The sequence below is a fragment of the Homalodisca vitripennis genome, chromosome 4 (genome assembly GCF_021130785.1).
Source record: "Homalodisca vitripennis isolate AUS2020 chromosome 4, UT_GWSS_2.1, whole genome shotgun sequence".
Taxonomy (NCBI): Eukaryota; Metazoa; Arthropoda; class Insecta; order Hemiptera; family Cicadellidae; genus Homalodisca; species Homalodisca vitripennis.
In genome coordinates, this window is record NC_060210.1 from 151049214 (window position 1) to 151073929 (window position 24716).

Below are 24716 nucleotides of genomic sequence, written 5' to 3' on the forward strand. Positions count from 1 at the left end.
TCCTTTAAACTTGGCACAAATATTTTATTCCGAGTTAATATTTACTTTATACTCTAGATTTTCTTTAACCCGACCATATTAGAAGGAATTCCCTAAATGTTAAGTTTTGTAAAATGCTGTATTCTTTACAAAAAATTACTTCTGGTTTCGTTAGCCGAAATATCAAATAAGAGTTGTTAAGAGTTTATCACTTGTCTGTCTTAAACTTTTCATACAAATAAAAAGTATTCTATCAATTTCTAGGCTGTCAATAGAGTTTTAGGTTCCTTCTCTGCAAACAGAAAGTAATTTGATAGAAAACATCTTTTTTAGAGAAAAGAATAAATAGCAACAGATTTTGAACAGTTACTCCTGTTACACGATGTTCCTATCTGGACCTATAAACCGTTTATTAATTCCTTTCAAGTATGACAGCCCTCTATTACGAGTGCAGATTTCAGTTGCTGTTCGTTCAAACAACTTTTTAATACTTGTAGAACCAGAGTGTCTTATGAAACACGAAATGGTTTAAAAAAGCTTAAGAGATTCGTACTTAATATTTTCCACCTCTATATCCATTATTTAAGTACACGTGTATAATTTCTCATTTCAATTACCTTACAGTATACAAATAACCTGCCTACTACTGTGTAATTTATATCAGTTCCTGATTATAGATGAAGAATGTCGAAGAGAAGGAGAAAATGTTTGGCTGTGTAAGAGAGACAAGGATTGTCCTGGAGCCAGAAAGGTGTTACAAAGTGGAGGTAAACTTGTCTCCTGTTTCTGGAAGAATTCCACGACCCACATCATATGCTGCCCTCCTGAAAAGTCTGTTAGAAAGCGTGTTACAGTGAGTGAAAAAAGTAAGTATAACACTTTATAATATCCTTTTAATGGACAGAGTTTAATTTATGAATTTTTATAATACATTTAATAATCAGGAAAAACATAATAACTATGTTATTTTATATAACAACACATCCAAATTATTTTTGAAGTATTTTAATATTTAAACTCACATGTTATCCAACTAATAAAAATAACGATTCTTTAAATGTAATAAATAAGTAATAAACATGGAGTGTAGTATATAGTAGCGTTTCGATTGTGTATTTTTAGAGTGCGCTGAGTTTCAGAAAAGGCTGTGCCAACACCAAGTATATGGAACATTATCAAAGCAGTATATTAGTCAGGTACGTAGAACGGATTATTAAATGAGTGACGTATAATAAAGATAGATTGAACTAATAACAGTGTTTATTTTAGGCACTGAATTGTGTAGTTTCTTTGTAGATGAAGAGGTGTAATAATAATATAATTATAAGTTTGTTACACTTTTTTTTTCTTCTAGTGCTCAATTTTGATTATAAAACCTTTTGAAATGCTCAGTGTCACCTGACATTTCACAACAGCTCGCACTTCAACATTTAAAATTTGTATTATTACGTTTGCAATAATATTATTTATATAAAAAATATTAACCTTACCGTAAACTATAACATTAAATTTTGTTAATTTTTTAAACCCCTACTTATTAAGCGTAAACTAATGATTTAAGTACGGTATTTAATTATGTAATCAAAGGTATGAAGCAAATAATGTAGTTGCATTTAGTTGCCTCTGTTACTGTTTATATGCGTCATCTCATCAAAAGAATATGAGAAGTACGAAGCAGTAACAGTACTCCTTAAGATAAAAGTTATCCATTCGCTGTCTCATAATCAAATTTATAAATATAGCAATGACCTAATTAAACCAATTAAAAATTTTAAGCTCTGATACGATCAGATTTACACCAAGTAATTGTGTGCAATGAAAATACGGTGTCAATATTTTATTTCCGATGCAGAGCAAACTTCAGTGGTTTGTTGGTAATATTTATCCATGGTGTGCAAACTATTTACCTTTGAAATAATAAACAAACTCTACTCAGTTGTGGCCACCTCTTTTGTAATCCATATTGAGACTTGTATCCATCATCAGTGGCGAAGTAAAGTGACTTCCGAACAATGGCCGGGTAGGCGGGCTGCTTGCAAGGAGAGGATCGCTCAGCTTTCACCCATCCAAGCAGCAGCCACGCCCGACGATGATTGAGTCGGTCATAATGCGACCACCGCCGTACCTGCTAAACTGCGCCAATGAACTTGTGAGTCCCATATTAATGAGATAAAGTTCTCTTGTAACAGCATCGTAATGCTTAACTGATGATACGTAAATTATTGTTACAGCAGGGATGATACGTCTTATAAAGTCCTCTAGTTCTTGGTATTATATGCGTTAATGCGTCTAACACGGGTTTTGTAATAGCTGTGTATTATATGAATAGCAGGCTCCAATACATGTTAATATGGTAAACCTAATTGCTGTCTTCCTTTTGAATGTGTTTATGTGAGTAGACAGTTGATTTGAACGTGAATAAACCAATGATTCACCTGAAATATCGAAATAAGTACAATTAAACCTACTCTGTTGAGGTGAGGTATATATATATATATATATACCAGGTAAAAGAACTGATATTTTGGAAGTATTCCTTATATTTCAAACAACTTCAAGATATGAGCTCTAGTTTGTAGTACAGAAAAATGTAATCATGTAGTACAAATTATATATATACATATATATATATATATATATATATATATATATATATATACATATATATATATAGATTATATAATATTATATAATGCCTCGTTTCCACCATAAGCAACTGGCCTGTGAGAGGATAGTATCAAAAATAATAAAGGGAAGAGTTAGTACACAACCAATTCAATGGTATTGACATAAAACGCGACGGCCATAGACAGGGGTTTAACCTGCACTACCACAAACTCAGATAACAAATTTATAAATCTTAGAAAGCTTGGCCATCGCCACTCCCCCGATGGTCGTCATCCACCACAAAAAGATATTTCAACCAAGCGAAACTCGGAAAGGGAAACTGCAAAACTATAAGAAATGACTTATTAACCTGCTTAGTACAAATTATTAAATCTAAAGAAGGCATGGTTTGTCGACCTAAATTATATACTTCTCGATTTGTGAGAGGCTAATAAATGGCATTCAATTTTGAAATCTTGTTTATTACTCGTAATGTTATTAAATTTCTTTACAGGTGAACCAAAAAGATTTCTCCAGATATAATGTTAGAAATCTTGCACTGTCTGCAATTGGAGGCAAATTGTCTAAAGCTAAGGAGTTTCCGAGCATGGTAAATATTAGTATAAAATGTATTAGCCATATCAAATTACAGGTATAACTACATTTCCATAATGTTTTTACGTGTCCGTTTATTTGATCTTAAAGAATAATGGTTTATAAATTGGGGTCATGATATTAAAATAGGTAAAAGAACTGATATTTTGAAAGTATTCCTTATATTTAAAATAACTTCAAGATATGAGCTCTAGTTTATAGGACAGAAAAATGTAATAATTTAATTCAATGGATAATAATGTAATACAAATTATTAGTTAACAGAGCAATGTAAAGTTCTTATACTGTATCATCTTCAAATATAAAAAGAATTAAGTTACCTAAGTCTTGAATAACTTAATAGCAAAGTAATACTTGGCCTAAATAATCTTTGGAATTAGCCAAAAACGAGTATACACACGTAAATAAATAACATCGCAAAATTTTATGTCATTACTTAATTTTCTCCGAAGGCACTGATCGGATATGACGAAGAAGAGTCCATCTCCTGGCAGTGTGGAGGGTCTCTTATCAGTGAGAGATACGTCCTTAGCGCTGCTCACTGTTCTCTAACCGTCTAGTAAGTATACGGTTTTTATTAACACTTTTATTAACACGTTTATTAACACAGCTGTTACCAGAACTTTCACCATGTTGATACCACATCTAAGATAGATATGAGCAATAAGCCTGCACATTAGATTCGTAATGTTTATTTATAAAACATGGCATTTTGAAAGACAGACTATGACCAGGGAACGTTGTTTCGATTACTCAACACTCTGTATCGACAGTGGGCTAGCTCGGTGGGTGCGCCTGGGAGACCTGGACATCAGTACAGACAAGGATGACGCGCGGCCACAACAGTTCGAGATCATCGAGCGTATCGTACACAGCGGCTACAAGGCGCCCGCCTTCTACAACGACATCGTCCTGTTCCGTCTGGACAGAGCGGCCGTGTTCGATGAGTACGTGAGGCCGGCCTGCCTTCACACGGGCATGGCCGATCTGACTGGCGTGGGCATAGCTACTGGCTGGGGCCGAAACGAATCAAGTAGGCTAATTACTACTAAGTATCTTCCGATAAAGAATTTGATGTAGTTTAAAGAGTACAAGTATAGAATACATTTGGTGCCTGGCATTATTATGTAAGGTCAAGTGAAAAATCAAAAAGCACTGTTTGTATGATATGTATATACATTAAAAGATTGTTTATATGTAAATAAAATTATTAAGAAATCAATTTTTCAATATGGCTCAAATATATTTTATGTACTTCATATATTTGCTTGTTAATAATTTAGTTTTCGTAAAACGGAACGTAAGGCAGGTATTCTGATATTTAAGTTAAAAAAAAAACATTATAACCAAGTAAATACAAAAGAAGAAGAAATAAGATATGATCGTGGTTAGTACTGAAACCGTACATCGCCGCTCGCACACCCCACAGCAAACCATCAGGGAAGCGCGCGCGCCCATGGTGGCGAACGGGATGCCGGATCAAAACTAAACTAGGTAAAAAAAAGAACACCGTGGTCAGCATACTCAGGTTCATTTTACTAAGACACAATATAGGCCTATCTAGTCAATATAAATATATAAAGTAGTTATATACTATAAATAAAAAAAAAAAAATAAAAAAAATAAAAAGTGCCTGCAGTAGTATATACCTCAAACAATCCTTATCAGGGTGCAACCTGCATACAAAAATTAGAAAACGCCATAATTTGAAACAAGAAATGCCAATTCCACCCGGTATCCTTCGGCTAAGGGCGGGCTCCTAATGAAATCCAAGAAATAACTAAATAATATCTAAAACTAACTTAAAATTAAATAACAAAATATAAACTATATAAATGGCAACAATAACAATAATAAATAAATAAAGAATATGAGCAGGGTATCACAGATGTTGACTAGTAGCAATGTCCATCATGGTGGGCCGTCCTTCAGCAGAGCGCAAAAGCGAAGGTTCTCTGCGACCACGCATGATGGAGAGATGACAGCAGAAAATCAACTCATCTCCTGGACCTCATCAGTGAGGGGCCGTAAACTTAGCCGCACATGTCAGAAGGAGAACAGCTCCGCAAAACTAACAAACACTTATTTAAACTAAATTTTAACTTGGAGCTACTCCTAACTTGTACACCACGGCTCGGAGTCTTTGCCACTCTACCGGAAAGGCCAAACGCCTTCAAATGGTCCAGTGGCCTCTGCAGCTAATAAACCACACACACATACACTATATAAAACACACATGAGCCGGGGAGATATAGGTATTGAACCGGCTCAGACTCCCCCCCCCCCCAAAAGGAGGAACTCCCCTCTGTTAATTTCTTCAAATGAAGAACCAAACGAAATGCCTCTCCCCCCAATGGTTGAAGAATTATAAACCGGAAACCCTGAAGTCTGCAGAAGGTAAAACCAAGAAAATCCAGTTGGAGGCAAGAAATCCCTCCAAGAGTTTGCGTGGGTACAAAGAAGAAAACAGGAACCTTGATCAGGAAGAAGGAGCAGAGGTGATCAGGCCTCTGGACCTAAAACCCTCCCGCACAGACTAAAGAGAAATCACGGATGACTCCGGCAAGGCTTCAGATGGGATATGTGCGCCTTCCTGAAAATCTTCCCGGACTGAGGATCTCCCAGTCGGGCAGTCACCGGAGTCAGAAAACTTCAAGATGCGGTGGGGACCAGTCCACCTGTAGCAAAGTTTAGCAGCTCTTTATCCACAGCCGAACTGGACTGGGTGAGCCTTGCAGTAAACTAGATCCCCCACCTGGGAGGGATTGGCAATACGACCTCGGTTGTACTTCCTCCCTTACTAACTCCCTAGCCCGAATGAGATTCCGCCTGGCTGCCTCCCAAGTGGCTTTCACATTGGGAGTACCAGGAGGTGGCAGAAGATCGCTAATTTTCCAAAGGTTCGCCAAAGGGTTGTTTGGCGGAAAGCCAAATAATAACTCGAAAGGTACCGCCTTGTGACTTTCATGCTGGGCCGTATTAAAGGCAAATTGGATCCAAGGTAGTTGTTGATCCCAGGTGGTCTGATTTTCCGCATGAAAGGCAATGAGAGCAGATCGAAGATTGCGATTAAACCGTTCGGCGTGAGAAGGCTGAGGATAGAAAGGGGAAGTAGTCACATGGCGGATTCCGTGCCCAAAGCACATTCTTTTAAAGATATTGGAGACAAACTGTGAACCATTATCGGAAACTAAGGTGGCGGGGATTCCAAAGTGTTGAAAAAAAAAAAGGTTACGAAGTGCTTGCACCGTGAGCTGCGCGGTAGCACTCCGCAATGGGAACAACCAAACAAACTTGGAGAAGGCATCCACACAAACAAGTAGGAACTTATTTCCGGACTTGCTACGCGGGAGAGGTCCAACATAGTCAATGAAAACCTTCTCCAAAGGTTTTTCCGCCACCTCAGATGACAAAAGACCCAACTTGGTATTTTGAGCGGGTTTGCTTAGCGAGCACAGTTCACAAGAACGTACTCGAGCTGCAATATCCCGGTCCATAGCTTTCCAGATGAACTGATCCCTAATCTTCGCGATGGTCTTATGAATTCCTAGATGTCCGCCCACAGGAGAAGAATGAAAATACTGAAAGACCATCGGTACAAGAAAGCTTGGCAGCACTAACTTAGGTTTTCTTCCGCTGCTTGTCACGGCAGCATAGAGCACCTCGGTACAGAAAATAAGGAGGGTGGGCACCTCCGTTTTTAAGCTCATTGATGATAGCAGTCAGCTCGGGATCCTTAAGTTGGTGTGGAACAATGTCCGAAAATGCCAGAGGAAAGTCTAGGAGCACGCCACAACATGGCGGCTCTGATAAATTCTGGTGGTCGTTGGGTAAGTGATACATGCGTGACAGAGTGTCCGCTATGATATTTTGGGTGCCTCGCACGTGCTGCACTGTGAACTTAAGGGCAGAAATTTGGACTACCCAGCGACCAATCTTCCCGAGCTGACGGGGGTGGGCAAGGAGCCAAAGAAAGTGCCTGGTTGTCGGTTTCCAACAAAAATTCTTTATGTTCTAGGTAACGCCTGAACTTATTAATTCCAAAACAACACAGCCAAACATTCCAGCTCATAAACAGAACAACTCTTCTTCTCACAAGGGGTTAACGTGCGTGAAGCATAAGCTATGGGCTGCCGGATACCATCTACTTCTTGCGATAAAACAGCAGCAACGGCTAAGGAGGAAGCATCAGTTTGCAAGACGAACTTACGAACTGAAATCAGGCATAGCCAAGACTGGAGGCTGCATCACTGCCTCTTTCAGCTGCTCAAAAGCAGTCTGTTGCGCTTCACCCCACTCAAACTTGGCACCCTTTTTCCTAAGAGAGTTCAGAGGTGCCGCCACTTCAGCAACATTGGGGATGAAACGACGATAAAAATTTATCATTCCCACAAAACGGGCAATCCCCTTGGCATCCTTAGGAGGAGGAAACTCCCTGATTGCCTGGGTTCTCTCTGGATCAATACAAACACCTCGAGAAGAGACAAGATGACCCAGAAACGATATTTCAGGCTGAGCAAAACTAACCTTTTTCAGGATTGACGGTAAGGCCAGACTCTCGCAGCCTAGTTAGAACTTCCTCTAGATGAGTCAAGTGCTCCTCATAACTCTCACTGTACACAAGCAGGTCATCCAGATAGTTGAACACGAAACTTAAATTTGACATCATGAAAGATAGAATCCAGGAGTCTGGTGAGTGTCTGGGCCCCCACAGCCAAGCCCATTGGCACTCGGGTGAACTGGTACAAATTCCAAGGCACACAAAAGGCAGTGAGAGTCGAGACTCGTGTTTTAGAGGAATCTGATGATATGCCTGATTAAGATCAAAAATGGAGAAAAATACTTGGCCTTACCAAACCAGTCGAAAGCAGAATGCAAATCGGGGAGAGGCACGGAGTCAATTTCTATCTGAGCATTGAGCTTTCGATAATCCAGGACCAATCTGGACTTCCCATTAGGTTTTGGCACTAGAAACGCTGGACTGGAAAAATTTGAGCAAGACGGCTCGATTACCCCACTCTTAAGTAAATCATCAATCATATTCTCCAGAATTTCCATCTTGGGCGGAGCAAGCTTATATGGATGGGAAACGTACAGGACGGGTGTCTGTAAGACGAATCTCGTATTCCAAGAGATTGGTCGTGCCCAGTTTGTCAGTTAGGACTTCAGGAAACTGGAACAAATCTGCCTTATGTCCTCAGCCTCTCTTTCGGCGTAAGATGTCCTAGTTGTTCAGGAGGAGTCCAAGCTCTTATCTTCCATCTCTAAAGGCAGCAGTCCCACGAGACTCGACATTTGAAAAGGGAAACGAGCACCCGCCTGGCGAAAGCAAAGAAAACATGACTGGAGGCCAAATCCAAAATCATGCCAGTTTTTCCGGTAAATCTGCTCCCAAGATGAAAGGAAAAGTCAGGTCCTTAGCCACCAAAAAGCTCCAATCCCAAGAGAAAATAATTAATTTGATGTGAATCTGGGCACTACAGATAATAGGTAAAGGTGTGCGTGAAGCAGTCCAGCAGAGATAAGTGAACTAGGTCAACCTGCCGTATTAGCCCAGAGGATTTTAGATCTTCAAAAAACGACAAAGAAATCAGGCTGCGTGCTGACCCAGAATCAACCAGGGCCTTCTGCACCACATTCCACACAAGTACATCCAGTTGTGGGCAGGTTGAGCGGGCAGCCCTTACTCCCTGCGCAGCCAGAGCAGCAACCTCCCCTCTCGGCCAACGATGATAACTGTCCCCAAGTCTATTTCTTTCTGGTTTTCTTTCTGTTCTGCATTAAACCAGCTTACCCCTTTACCATCAAAATCAGGTACATATTTGCCCTCAAAATTACCTTTACGGCACGAGTCGGCTTACTCGTCCGCAAGCTTACTAGTTTTTTTTATTAAGTGGACAAAACGGTCTAATATGTCCCACTTGCTTGCAGCCATAACAGGTAGGAGGCTGCCTACGGGAAGGAGCAGCTGCTGGCTCAGACTGCACCGGAGCATGGACCGGCCCCGGAGGCAAGTGAGGAAGATGCCTCGACATGGCCTCCCTTTGATCATCCGAATCCTGAACCACTCTAAAGATGATGGAGAGGCGGTCCAAATCCGCAAAAGATGCGGACGGCTACAAAAAAATCAAACGGGAGCGTTCTTCAGGTTTAAATGCCCTCCAAAATAAGGCTCACACCAACTCCGTTTCGCTCAAGCTCAAGCGCAACACCCGGGCTACATCCCGTAATCTCCCCGACAAAATGGCTCAACGTCTCGTCTGGTGCCTGAGGACGATAAACGCGTTCCACCCCGCAAGCGCTCCCTAACCCGAGCAGGTACAAAGAACTCCAAGATCTCGGCGTGGAACTGGTCAAAGGTGGCACCTCTCTTAAGGCAGTCTAGAAGGCGATCAAAAAGCGGCCTTAAGGAAAACTGCGCTAAAATCTGCATAAGCATGGCATCTGTCATACCAGGAAATTCTCTTAGCTTAAAAACTTCCAGAAGGAAATGGATAAGTAAATTAGTGTCAAGCCCATCAACTCTGGGGAAGGGTTGTAAAACACTCCCCAAAGGATGGGGCAGTTTGCCAAAGCTAGAAAAGGAAGGCACAACTATAGATGATGCCTCACCAGCCGCTTCAGGAGGGCCACTACCCATCGGAGACATAGTAACTCTGGGAGGCTCGAAAGAAAGAGCCGGAGGATGGTTAGCAAAAGTAATGGTAGTGGGAACCTCCGTTGGAGTGACAGCGGTAAATAGAACCCCTTCTCTTTCACCGAGCGCACCTCACTCCAAAACCATCTAAGGCTTGTTTTAATTTGTTACTGGCCGAAAAAGCCCAACTTTTAATATCAGAGTCTAAACTAGGAGCTGACATAAGTAAAACTATTCTGTCACGCCAATGTAAAAGCTGAGATGCCAATCTAGCCTTTGCTGACCCGGACATGGGAAGTGACTCAAAATTAATATCGTCTTCTAATTCCTCCATTCGGGTTTTACAAAACTCAAATTCTGTGTTAATTTGGAACTCTGCATTCCAGCTGCGGTCCAACGCTATACAAGCCCGTAATTGAGCCCTTAATGCCCTCACATCTCCCTCGGGCTTCTGTCCTCTCGCCAGGACCCTCAAAAAACCAACTCGGGCCTTGCGTAGATGTTCAGGCACCAGGGAAAACGCCATACCAAACAATTAAGACAAATAAATACAACAATAAAACAACAAAGCGTACGCAACAATTACTTAGTAACCTAAGTGGACTCAACTCACAAAAGGCTTACACTGACGAGGTCCAAGTGAAGCACTTAATATACCTGCTACCTAATAGAAGGATACCCTGCAAATATATACACTAACCACAACCTACAAACACAGAAGCAATAAATATAACAAAACAACACATTGATAGGGGAGAAGTAGAGTACAGTTAGATAAATTTAGCGGTTAAGCAATTTAGAGTCCCTTGCTCCCTGCAAAGGGTAAGTCTGCAAGAAGCAAGACACTAAACCAATTCCACCCGGTATCCTGTGCTAGGGCGAGCTCCTAATGAAAAAAGTTGTGTACTCTAACCTCCCCCTAACCTAACACTAACCTACACCAACAAACAAAACCAGAACTGAGAGACAGCTGAGAGAGCAGCTAACCACGCTCTGCTACCATTGAAACCGTACATCGCCGCTCGCACACCCACAGCAAACCATCAGGGAAGCGCGCGCCCATGGTGGCGAACGGGATGCCGGATCAAAACTAAACTAGGTAAAAAAAAAAGAACACCGTGGTCAGCATACTCAGGTTCATTTACTAAGACACAATATAGGCCTATCTAGTCAATATAAATATATAAGTATATATACTATAAATAAAAAAAAAATAAAAAAAATAAAAAAGTGCCTGCAGTAGTATATACCTCAAACAATCCCTTATCAGGTGCACCTGCATACAAAAATTAGAAACGCCAAACGCCATAATTTGAAACAAGAAATGCCAATTCCACCCGGTATCCTTCGGCTAAGGGCGGGCTCCTAATGAAATCCCAAGAAATAACTAAATAATATCTAAAAACTAACTTAAAATTAAATAACAAAATATAAACCTATATAAATGGCAACAATAACAATAACAATAAATAAAAGAATATGAGCAGGGTATCACAGATGTTGACTAGTAGCAATGTCCATCATGGTGGCCGTCCTTCAGCAGAGCGCAAAAGCGAAGGTTCTCTGCGACCACGCATGATGGAGAGATGACAGCAGAAAATCAACTCATCTCCTGGACCTCATCAGTGAGGGGCCGTAAACTTAGCCGCACATGTCAGAAGGAGAACAGCTCCGCAAAACTAACAAACACTTAATTAAACTAAATTTTAACTTGGAGCTACTCCTAACTTGTACACCACGGCTCGGAGTCTTTGCCACTCTACCGGAAAGGCCAAACGCCTTCAAATGGTCAGTGGCATCTGCAGCCAATAAACCACACACACATACACTATATAAAACACACATGAGCCGGGGAGATATAGGTATTGAACCGGCTCAGTACATAGGCTATAAGCAATGGTAACGCGACTGCAGGGGAAACAAGAGTTACGCAACCCATACTCATATACACTTTTAAATGATAATGATATGTTAAATATACATATCTTTATTTGCTTGTCACGATTATAAAATGTTTATTGATCCCTTCGAGTGTATATATTTATGAATATTTTAGATGGTCCAACAAGCTCCTCTCTAGTGAAGGTGGACCTCAAGTTCCTGCCCAGTGAGGAGTGTCAGCGAGTGGTGGGCACAGTGGAGAGATACCTGCCGGCAGGGCTGGACACCCAGACAATGCTGTGTGCGGGCGAACCGGGCAAGGATACATGTCAGGTGGGCATAATATACCCCATCTTCAATTACTGAAGTATTAATATAGTGTTAGGTGTTCTTCTTTAGTACAGAGTCATAGTGTATTATACTTGTTTATTGTGACTACTTCTATTTAGTAGGTACATGTAAGGAGAATACAGTATTGATCGTATAATAACCCAAATATAACCGTGTATATAATATTGTATGAGGCATCACCTTAAGCTCTGTGTACTCAAACTAATTTTAATGCTCATTTGCAGGGAGATTCAGGAGGTCCACTGATTTTAGCTGATCGAGGGAACTTGTGTCTCGATAGACAAGTGGGAGTTACATCGTTTGGTCCCAAGGATTGCGGTATGGCTTCTGCTCCGGGCGCCTATGTCAGAGTGGCTCACTTTGTGCGCTGGATAGAGTCTGTGGTCTGGCCTGAGTAGCTTCTGATCCATTCATACTGATATATTATAAAATGTTACAACAACTACCTATGAATAAGAATTTGCTTAAGATATTTGGGAATTACCGCATTCAGAAACATTATCCATATAAATACACACAAATTTTCGTAAACTTTGATATTTTGATGCGCGTGTTCACTTTAACTCCATTTCATGTTCCGCTAAGTGCAGCGTCTGAGATCTTACACTGTCACGGATATGACTGTTGGAACCTGGAGTCCACGTCTGTATAGGGATCTAACAAGAGCGAAACGCTAGAGGACCTAGGAAATGCTCTTTAGTACTTTCCATAAATTCAGAATTCGAAACGTACTCTTGACAACAAAAGGAGTTAATTTCCTATTGCATCGCTTGACATAAGATGCAGTTATGCCAAAAAATTTGCGTCTTGTTTACTCTGCAGAATACCTGCAGAATCAATGAGGACTGTTCCGGTTGTCTCATTTTTGCATCTAATGAGGCAGTTACTGAGAGTACATATCGAAGTCATGACAAGTACTAAGTAGTATAGCCAGGATAACCTGCTGTTTCGGTTTTGCTGGATCCCTTCTGACAGACTTGGACTCTAGATTACAGGTGTGAAGAATCTCAGTTCTCAAACGGAAGGAGAACTAAGCGGGAGGAAAAAAGGAGCTAAGCTCACCTTCGCATTGAATTAACCATTTCTACCATAGGTGTGTTTGATATGTTCTCATACACTCTTTTGATGTAGGTAAAACCTGTTAAACAAATTCAAAATCACTTTTTAAACCCAGATTCATCTATAATTTATTTGATAATTTGAAATATACCTATATTATATAAAATTCTGTATTGATTTCCATATATTAAGACTTTTGATCAAGAATTTCTTATAAGTTCTCTTGAATTACAACTGTATTTAAGCAGCTTTATAACATATAACTTCTTTCATCTTGTGTATTCTGTGATACTAATGTACTTTAACACTACGTAAGGCAGTGAGTATAACTGACCTGTACTATTTTGACAGTTATTCTTATTCTTATTATTTTTGGCACAAGATAATAATTTATAGTTGTACTGTATATAATTAATTAACATAAACAATTCTAGTTATGATGCAAACTTATATATTATGCTTGTTTGAGATAACAGGAAATATCAAATGCTGTTAATATTGAAGAATTATTTGTTCTCAATTTCTATTTATTTTGATGAAGAAAATTAAATTCGACATAATATATATATATATATATATATATATATATATATATATATATATATATATATATATATATGCAAAATAGTAGTTTTAATTTATTTACTTAATGAGCTTCACAGACAACATACGCATGTTTCTTATAGAACTTCTGTTATTTTTTTTAGTTTATGACGAAATAAATACTTGAACACTACTACCTCGTTATACATCCCGTATACCATATATGTAATGTTCTAACTCCAATCCGCACACGAGTATATTGAGATAACTAAGAGATAACATTCGCATAACTTGAGATAACAAAAGAGATATTGAGAAAACATAAATAAATCATGTGATTGATTTATGTTTTCAAATCTATAATTTAGTTTGCTTTAATCGTGGACCTTATTATTAAACATGGGGAAAAATGTTGAGGTTGTTTAAGCTAATCCTTCTATTAGCTGCTTCTACTTCAACTTCCTGACCCTTTTGATACTGGTATATTTCATAATGAACATGTGTGTGTTTGAATTACGTAGAAGCCTTTAAACAGTTTTTGTTCATTGTCCTAAACGGGCACTTCCCCCAACTTTACTTATTTTAAATATTCTGTCATTCCAAAAGCAAGCGCAAACGTCCTTTGAGAGGATTTTCAGTCTCCTGTCCAAAGATATAAAAAATATAAAAGGAAGGCATCCATATAGGTAGGTATTTAGTGTTTAAAATATATGTTGATGAAAATGATCCTTATAACGCTGTGGAAGAGGCTATTACAAGATGTTGTTCACCCATTAACTATCTTATTGTTATTGGCGGACTTTGATGATATTAAGAATTATTGGCATTGTTTTCACTATGGAAGCCTTATTGAGGAAGTAAATTATTGAGTAAGCCTTATTGGGAGTGCCGATGGCCTGTGACCGTTGCACTTTTTATCAGTACCATCGACCTTGTACGGCTTCCGCTAAAAAAAAATCAGGATCTGGATCTGGCGATTAGGGTGAAGGATGTACTCGCATACAGGAAGTGGACATTTATTTTCCTTCGTAGGCTTAATACTCCTTGGGAGCAACCGTATCCTAAACGATCCACACGTTCTATTTTTGCCAACGCTATATGATTCTAATGCCATCCTGTCTGTGCTAATGGTTACTAACCCATTATAAGAATCATTTAATTAATAGTTGGCAAACACATTTATTGTCAACGGGATAAGAGATTTCCTGATAATGATGTGAAAGACGAGGTCCTTGAAGAATCGTGGATACTATGTCTTGTAGATTTTTTTTTGGTGGTTTCTAAGGCGGCCAAGTATTAAGATTAGTAGACAACGAGGCCGCTGTGAAAAACTCAAAGTTCGTAAAAAGTGTTGAGATCAGCAATGTTATCTATTTGTCTTGGACAGTTACTTGATGTGGAATATGATCCTTTGAAAGCTCTGAATTTTTAGTCAGTATCAGTCTTACATTTTAATCGTTCAGACTTCCCGAGAATTCTCCACACATGAATTTTAGTAGCTGGAGATGATATGAGGCTTTGCAGAGAGCATAACTAGCTCGTCCATCTCCTACTTCATTTTCTATTCTAATTATTTACTTTATCCTGAAGTGATTTTTACTGGAAACTTTTAAAAACAATCAATAAACAGTAATGATGCTGTAGACATGCAGAGAAACAACTGAGAGTAGTTGATGTGTCGTAATGAGATAAACGCAGCGACTCATGAATTGTTAACTGCCCATTATGCGGGTCTGGTGCTCATGTAAATCGTACTCTCTTGTATGCGTTGTACTTTCTCCATACTTTCATGGTTATATCTCAAGAATTGTGATGTTGACTTGTACATCACAATTATTAACTTGAAATGCTCAGCAATTTTACTTAGAACTATGGAACGAGGTTTATTCATAACGTCTTTGGAATGTTTCTTTTAAAGTCACATCTATTACCTCCAAAGTACAATTATTTTTATCTCTATAACGTTCTAAAAATTTCTAAATCACATATCTTTCAAAAATCTATTTATAAATTATTATATTATTATTATTATATTTGGTTATACATAATATGAGATAATATGCAATCACGGCATCAGTATGTTTGCATATTGCATATTTTAAAACATTACGTTTTTCTATTCCTAAATCCAAATAATGATAGACAAAAATCATAGTTGTGTTCACAGATATAGTTTCCCATAAATGTAAACTGAAGTATAGTGACTAACAGCATTTACAACAAAAAGTCACAGGTTTGTATTAAAGGCACATTAGTTTAGTTTGCGGCGGAAATGTGAAATCAGAAATAGTATAATATACGTGTGAGTTAACAAAAGTTTTCACTCGAGGCCTATAGTATACATTCAGCTTTTGTGTTAAAATCTCAAAACGTATTTTGAACGCAGTTTGTAGTTTGATTTCCCATTTAAAAGTGGATCTAGTTGTTCCTCATTTAAAACTTGGAAATCCAAATATTGTGCTTTAAATTATCGTTGCGAATCACTGTGCAGGTTCTTACATATTACATTTTATTTTATTTAGTCTGAGGTAAATTGCATTTGTTACAGAATTGATTTGACAGCAACGCGTATTTTACTTTGAGTTTAAGAAAAAGGCTGTGAATAAAATAATAGATAAGTTGAAATGAAAATTGTACAGCATTAAATTTATGGTACAAGGTTTATTTATAAGGGTAAATAGGACCGTTACTTATCAATGGGTGATATTTTAATGCAGCTTTAAACTAATATATATTCATTTATATTGAACATTATCAACTGATAATTTTCAACACTATGTGTAACTGACTACTTCTTCTTTTATTTCTCCAGTTTCAATTAACTTTAACAAATTAATTTTCTTCTAGGAAAGCACAGGGCGATAGTAACCTCATTATGTTACGTTAAGGATACAAATCACCGTAGTTTTACAAAATTCATAATGAGTATGCCAATGAAAAATTCGATTGCAAATATTAGTTAAATTATAATAAGTTAAATATTATTGTACTAAGGTGAGATTTGTTTGGAAATTGAGTTAAAAAAACTAAAAACAATACTTATACTATAGTATATTATAGTAGCGAGGAATAATACTGATTAATAAGATAAGTGGTAGAACAGTATATCGACAATTTATTTTCTAGGTACAGAGACTTAAATCCAAATAAGGCCAATTTATTGACGGTGATGAAGTATAATAGAATTTTAATATAAAATGTCGTGCTTAAACAAAGACTCTAAAATGTTTTCTTTGTCCTAAACTTAACGCTTATACTGCTTGATTAAGGATGAGGAGCATATTTTATTGACTTACTACCATAGAGTAACTAACTAAAATTCAGTATATCTGTCATAGAGATAATATGCATATAGATAGGACTTTGAAAGTAATAAGGATTTTATAGGAAGAGATTTTTTCATTCCAATCCCATTAATACCTGTTGGGATACAAGCTCGCTTGTTGTAATTCAAGATTACAAAACCTCATATTAACATGTAGGTAAACTTTCTCAAAATTGAGAGCATTTGTACTTAACTTAATTTTTATTTAACTCTTTTACCTCTTATAGAGGAATGTTATTCAAACCCTTGAATTCCCTTATTTTGTCTGTATTTCATATTCCTTATTTTAATTTTTTTCTAATCTTACAAGTTGCCAAATGGTCCTTCAAAGAGGTACAATATATTATTTACAAAAATTCAACTCAGACATCAGAAGATTATTTTTTCTCAACTGATCTATATGGAATAGATGCATGTTAATATTATGTAATAGTATATTAGAAGAACTTATGTTCTTATAATATTGTTTTATTGATTTCGCTAGGGGTTCGTCATTAAAACCACAGAGTGTTAGATATTTCGTTCCATTCATTACTGAATTCCCTGAAACAATCATTGTTCTACCTTCGAACACTTACGGACATAAGAGAATAATGATTGAGTTGCAGTACGATTAAAACGAAACAATGGAGATATTTTTATGTAAAGTACTCACTCTTTTATATGGAAAAAGTTCTGTTTTATAGTTATTTCCACCTGTGACTGAAGGTTTTAGGCCCACATCAAGAAATGTTAATGACGGCGCTATTTGGAAGGTTGGAAACAGTTCTCAAGTGTTTGAGAGCAACTGAAGCAGTAACTGTTCCGAGAAACTGTAATATTCGTACACCTCATTTCCTTAAGTTTGCAAATATTCCTTATGTTGAAGACTTATTACAGATATGTAACGGATCCAAATGCCAAACTCAAGTAATTTGTTATTTGTGTTTCGATAAGTTCACCACTAATTAAAATTTTTTTATCACATTCAGACTTTTTCCCTCAGAAAATTTTTAAACGAATTTCATTCAAGTATAAATTTCTTAGACTGCAAAATAAAGAAATAGTTACAGGTACATACTTTTATATTTAAAAAATCTAAATATTTATTAATACCTTTCGTTTTAGCTTGGATAACATATTAATACACGATTTGATATTACATGTATGCGGTACAAATAAATAGAAACTCTTAGAGGTTCCTTCAATATAAGGATTACCTGCAAAAAGTTTCATTGTTTTCCAAATTTTCTGTTTATACTGAAATAACCTGTAACCTGTATTGTGCTTCTTATTATTTTCCAGTATTAAATACGCAATTCACTTTTTCCTTATTCCAAATTTGCACCGTTTCATTCGTCCATAGTAGGTCTTTTCATTTAGTTTTTGTGCAAAAGAGTGCTGCTTTTTATTGTAGACATTTTTATTACTCATACTAATAGTTTGTTGAACCCTTTGACAGCTGTAGATTGTGCAGTCCGCCGTGCCAGTGCCGCTGAGTTTTTCTTAGCCGAACCTGCACGCGGAGCGGCGCGGCGCCGTGGTTGTTATATTTACCTTCCATAACTGCATATGTTTTACATCATGCAAAGATACATAATTTTTTCACTTTTTTAATTATTTCTAGTTCTATCTATTGTATTTAAATGAAACCCCTAAAGAAACCAATGAAAGTGTGTTGACCTATTTTATTCTTTGTTTGAAGGTTATTTTTGACGATGGAAGGATTGTGAAGGAAACAGGATTTTTTCCGGACCTATTTTAATCAGGATATATATATATATATATATATATATATATATATATATATAAGACAGTTTATTCAACCGTTGTTTTATTATATAGCAATTTTAGAATACAATCCTTGAAGTATTTTAGTAGGAGTTATTCTGTAAAACATGGAACGACACGTAAAGCGTCGTCGCAAAACTCACAGATGTAGCGGGATCCACGTGTTGTTTTGTCTCACCTTGTGGTTGTGCTGCAGACGAGATATGTCAATGGGTTTACTTTTTTAGTTAGCGGTCAGAGGAAAACTTGGGAAATGGAGTTAAGTAAATAAATCAATAAATAATAAATATATAGACCTATAAACCATCATCGATATATGCATCGTCTTATGAAAGATCATCGTAAATACCCAACTAAGAACTTGAATAAACGGTCAATTTCGTTGTCATTATCACTATTGTGACACACTGGTATGTAAATATAATATTAACAATGTATAGGAAAAAATTGTAAATATATGGAGGTTATGTTTCGTAAATGAGGCGAAAACAACATTTATAATAACAAAGACATACCCCTCTTATGCACACCAACCCCCCACACCGTATAAGATCCCGCTCCGACTCCAGGCCAATTAGAGCACATATCACACAGCTGACTGGCGCGTCAAGATAGCTCACGTGACTTTGTCAGAGCGCTAATAGCGAGGTGTGAGATGACAAGTGCTCTGCTTGTGAGTATAGTCGCCTACAGCGGTTGAAAGGTTATAAGGTTACATTATTTAACTACATGCATTACGGCTGTAGACAATTAGGCTACAGCAGTTTAACATGCTGACTGCGAGAGAAGCCTTAGTGCACTTGCAATTAAAATACTTACTTATCATTACTCACGATACAGCCTCAGTGAAGTTGAAACCTACAATTTATTGTAATTGCTGGCAGTTATTATTGTACAGTAGTTTAATTACACATACTCTAGTTTCAGAGTTGTGTTATAGTAGTTGCCAACCTATATTCTAGCTATACAGTAGTACAGTAGTTATTGTACAGTGGCCTAGTTACAGTACACATAATATCAATTTTTTCTTACCTAACATATATTATTTTTTACAATTTACTATATGGAATCTACAGCACTGATATACAGAGTGGACAATTAAGTTTGGAACCTCTTTTTTAATTTTTTGAACAACAATAGAAAGAAATACCAAAGTTCACACGTGCTTACTGGTGATAGTAACGCACACATATGCCCAAGTACCGAACCCGGATAATCCCTTTGGGGGACGGTCCACAAGGAGTCAGACAAAATTCTTAAACAGCAGCATAGGTCAAGTTTGGTATTAAATTAAAGGTCTTACTTTAGCCAGAGTACAATGCCGCAAACCGGACTTCATAAGGTGAATTCATTTAGTAGTTTTTATTAATTTCCTCTCAAACTGATATTCTATACTCATAAAATATCTTTCATTCTGAGAAAAACGTCTCAGAAGTAAAAATACCAATTCGTTCAAATATGAATATAATAACAATCATAGAAATCGGTGCCATGTTTTAGAAAAAAATCATTGCATGAAATAAATTATTTTAAACAATGAAATCCATTGGTATATTACGTTCTGTCTGTAAAACCTATTGTGATAGCCGAATGTAGATAGTTACACATGAAATATAATTAAAGTGAAGTGAAGTGAACTTAAGTTTCATTAACGTATAAGCACGTATTAATGTACATAAATACGCTTTCATGTACATTAAAATATAGTAATTTGTATTAAAAAATAATAAAAGGTCATAATGAAAAGTATTGGATATGCCTTACTAAAGTAATTATTATGACAATTTATTATATTAAAAAAAACCGTGTTTTATAAACTAACTATATTTATTAACTTGTGTGTAAAACATTTTGATTCCATTCAATACATAGAATATAACCTATTTTTTACTTTATATTTTCCCTTTGTTTTTTGTAGTTGACATTTGCACCAGATTTTGTTTACACAGTACATTTTAAATTTACAGTTCCGTAATAATTTTGAATGAATGTATGAACATTTTGAACACTTACTTTTGATCACAGGTACTTAAAAATTGTGTTTTACTTGTAATACTTAATAATTTACATTGTTCAATTGTTTTAAAATTCAAATAGCTATAACTACTAAATGAATTCACTACCTTTTGAAGTCCGGTTTTTGCGGCATTGTACTCCTGCTAAGTAAGACCTTTAATTTAAAACCAAACTTGAACCTATGCTGCTGTTTTAAGAATTTTGTCCTGACTCCTTGTGGACCGTCCCCCAAAGGGATTATCCGGTCGGTACTTGGGCATATGTGTGCGTTACTATCACCAGTAAGCACGTGTGGAACTTTGGTATTTCTTTCTATTGTTGTTCAAAAATTAAAAAAGAGGTTCCAAACTTAATTGTCCACTCTGTATATCAGTGCTGTAGATTTCCATTATAGTAAATTGTAAAAAAATATATATGTTAGTAAGAAAAAATTGATATTATGTGTACTGTAACTAGTCCCCCACTGTACAATAACTACTGTACTACTGTATAGCTAGAATATAGGTTGGCAACTACTATAGACACAACTCTGAAACTAGAGTATGTGTAATTAAACTACTGTACAATAATAACTGCCTAAGTAATTACAATAAATTGTAGGTTTTCAACTTCACTGAGGCTGTATCGTGAGTAATGATAGTAAGTATTTTAAATTGCAAGTGCACTAAGGCTTCTCTCGCAGTCAGCATGTTTAAACTGCTGTAGCCTAATGTCTACAGCCGTAATGCATGTAGTTAAATAATGTAACCTTCTAACCTTTCAACCGCTGTAGGCGACTATACTCACAAGCAGAGCACTTGTCATCTCACACTCGCTATTAGCGCTCTGACAAAGTCACGTGAGCTATCTTGACGCGCCAGTCAGCTGTGTGATATGTGCCTCTAATTGGCCTGGAGTCGGAGCGGGATCTTATACGGTGTGGGGGGTTGGTGTGCATAAGAGAGGTATGTCTTTGTTATTATAATGTTGTTTTCGCCTCATTTACGAAACATAACCTCCATATATTTACAATTTTTTCCTATACATTGTTAATATTATATTTACATACCAGGTGTCACAATAGTGATAATGACAACGAAATTGACCGTTTATTCAAGTTCTTATGTTGGGTATATTTACGATGATCTTTCAGAAGACGATGCAGATATCGATGATGATTTATAGGTTTATATATTTATTATTTATTGATTTATTTACTTAACTCCACTTCCCAAGTTTTCCTCTGACCGCTAACTAAAAAAGTAAACCCATTGACATATCTCGTCTGCAAGCACAACCACAAGGTGAGACAAAACAACACGTGGATCCCGCCTACATCTGTGAGTTTTTTGCGACGACGCTTTACGTGTCGTTCCATGTTTAAAGAATAACTCCTACTAAAATACTTCAAGGATTGTATTCTAAAATTGCTATATAATAAAACAACGGTTGAATAAATAAACTGTCTTATATATATATATAATATATATATATACAAATATATATTTATATATATATATAATATATATATATCCTGATTAAAATAGGTCAATACACTTTCATTGGTTTCTTTAGGGGTTTCATTTAAATACAATAGATAGAACTAGAAATAATAAAAAAGTGGAAAAAAATTATGTATATTTGCATGATGTAAAACATATGCAGTTATGGTAGGTAAATCTAACAATCTCGGCGCCGCGCCGCTCCGCGTCAGGTTCGGCTAAGAAAAACTCAGCGGCAACTGGCACGGCGGACTGCACAATCTACAGCTGTCAAAGGGTTCAACAAACTATTAGTATGAGTAAAATAAAAATGTCTACAATAAAAAGCAGCACTCCTTTGCACAAAAACTAAATGAAAAGACCTACTATGGACGAATGAACGGTGCCAAATTTGGAATAAGGAAAAAGTGAATTGCGTATTTAATACTGGAAATATAATAAGAAGCACAATACAGGTTACAGGTTATTTCAGTATAAACAGAAAATTTGGAAAACAATGAAACTTTTTGCAGGTAATCCTTATATTGAAGGAACCTCTAAGAGTTTCTATTTATTTGTACCGCATACATGTAATATCAAATCGTGTATTAATATTTTATCCAAGCTAAACGAAAGGTATTAATAAATATTTAGATTTTTTAAATATAAAAGTATGTACCCTGGAACTATTCTTTATTTTGCAGCCTAAGAAAATTTATACTTGAATGAAATTCGTTTAAAAATTTTTCTGAGGGAAATAGTCTGAATGTGATACAAAAAATTTTAATTAGTGGTGAACTTATCGAAACACAAATAACAAATTACTTGAGTTTGCATTTGGATCCGTTACATATTTGTAATAAGTCTTCAACATAAGGAATATTTGCAAACTTAAGGAAATGAGGTGTACGAATTTACAGTTTCTCGGAACAGTTACTGCTTCAGTTGCTCTCAAACACTTGAGAACTGTTTCCAACCCTTCCAAATAGCGCCGTCATTAACATTTCTTGATGTGGGCCTAAAACCTTCATCACAGGTGGAAATAACTATAAAACAGAACTTTTTCCATATAAAAGAGTGAGTACTTTACATAAAAATATCTCCATTGTTTCGTTTTAATCGTACTGCAACTCAATCATTAATTCTCTTAATGTCCGTAAGTGTTCGAAGGTAGAACAATGATTGTTTCAGGGAATTCAGTAATGAATGGAACGAAATATCTAACACCTTCTGTGGTTTTAATGACGAACCCCTAGCGAAATCAATAAAACAATATTATAAGAACATAATTCTTCTAATATATTACATAATATTTAACATGCATCTATTCCATATAGTTCCAGTTGATAAAAAATAATCTTCTGATGTCTGAGTTGAATTTTTGTATAATAATATATTGTACCTCTTTTGAAGGACCATTTTGGCAACTTGTAAGATTAGAAAAAAATTAAAATAAGGAATATGAAATACAGACAAAATAAGGGAATTCAAGGGTTTGAATAACATTCCTCTATAAGAGGTAAAAGAGTTAAATAAAAATTTAAGTTAAGTACAAATTTTTGAGAAAGTTTACCTACATGTTAATATGAGGTTTTGTAATCTTGAATTACAACAAGCGAGCTTGTATCCCCAACAGGTATTAATGGGATTGGAATGAAAAAATCTCTTCCTATAAAATCCTTATTACTTTCAAAGTCCTATCTATATGCATATTATCTCTATGACAGATATACTGAATTTTAGTTAGTTACTCTATGGTAAGTAAGTCAATAAAATATTTTCTCCTCATCCTTAATCAAGCAGTATAAGCGTTAAGTTTAGGACAAAGAAAACATTTTAGAGTCTTTTGTTTAAGCACGACATTTTATATTAAAATTCGATTATACTTCATCACCGTCAATAAATTGTGCGCCTTATTTGGATTTAAGTCTCTGTACCTTAGATAATAAATTGTCGATATACTGTTCTACCACTTATCTTATTAATCAGTATTATTCCTCGCTACTATAGATATACTATAGTATAAGTATTGTTTTAGTTTTTTAACTCAATTTCCAAACAAATCTCACCTTAGTACAATAATATTTAACTTATTATAATTTAACTAATATTTGCAATCGAATTTTTCATTGGCATACTGCATTATGAATTTTGTAAAACTACGGTGATATAGTACGGTAATTTGTTAAAGTTAATTGAAACTGAGAAATAAAAGAAGAAGTAGTCAGTTACACATAGTGTTGAAAATTATCAGTTTGATAATGTTCAATATAAAATGAATATATATTAGTTTAAAGCTGCATTAAAATATCACCCATTAGTAAGAACGGTTCCTATTTACCCTTATAAATAAAACCTTGTACCATAAATTTAATGCTGTACAATTTTCATTTCAACTTATTATTATTTTATTCACAGCCTTTTTTTCTTAAACTCAAAGTAAAATACGCGTTGCTAGTCAAATCAATTCTGT

General features: G+C 36.2%; 1 protein-coding gene across 1 annotated transcript; it reads left to right on the forward strand.

The window, feature by feature from the left end:
* The first annotated feature begins 566 nt into the window (after positions 1–566).
* LOC124360342 (serine protease snake-like) lies at positions 567–13635 on the forward strand. Its single transcript, XM_046813891.1, has 7 exons — positions 567–845; positions 1102–1175; positions 3101–3196; positions 3654–3760; positions 3975–4234; positions 11895–12052; positions 12295–13635. Exons 3-7 carry the CDS (start codon positions 3194–3196, stop codon positions 12466–12468), a joined length of 702 nt encoding a protein of 233 aa, XP_046669847.1. The 5' UTR covers positions 567–845; positions 1102–1175; positions 3101–3193; the 3' UTR covers positions 12469–13635.
* Positions 13636–24716: the final 11081 nt, after the last annotated feature.

Coding starts and splice junctions, on each gene's coding strand:
- LOC124360342 (XM_046813891.1), top strand. Junction 3,761..3,974: donor CACTGTTCTCTAACCGTCTA/GTAAGTATACGG, acceptor CTGTATCGACAG/TGGGCTAGCTCGGTGGGTGC. Junction 12,053..12,294: donor CGGGCAAGGATACATGTCAG/GTGGGCATAATA, acceptor GCTCATTTGCAG/GGAGATTCAGGAGGTCCACT.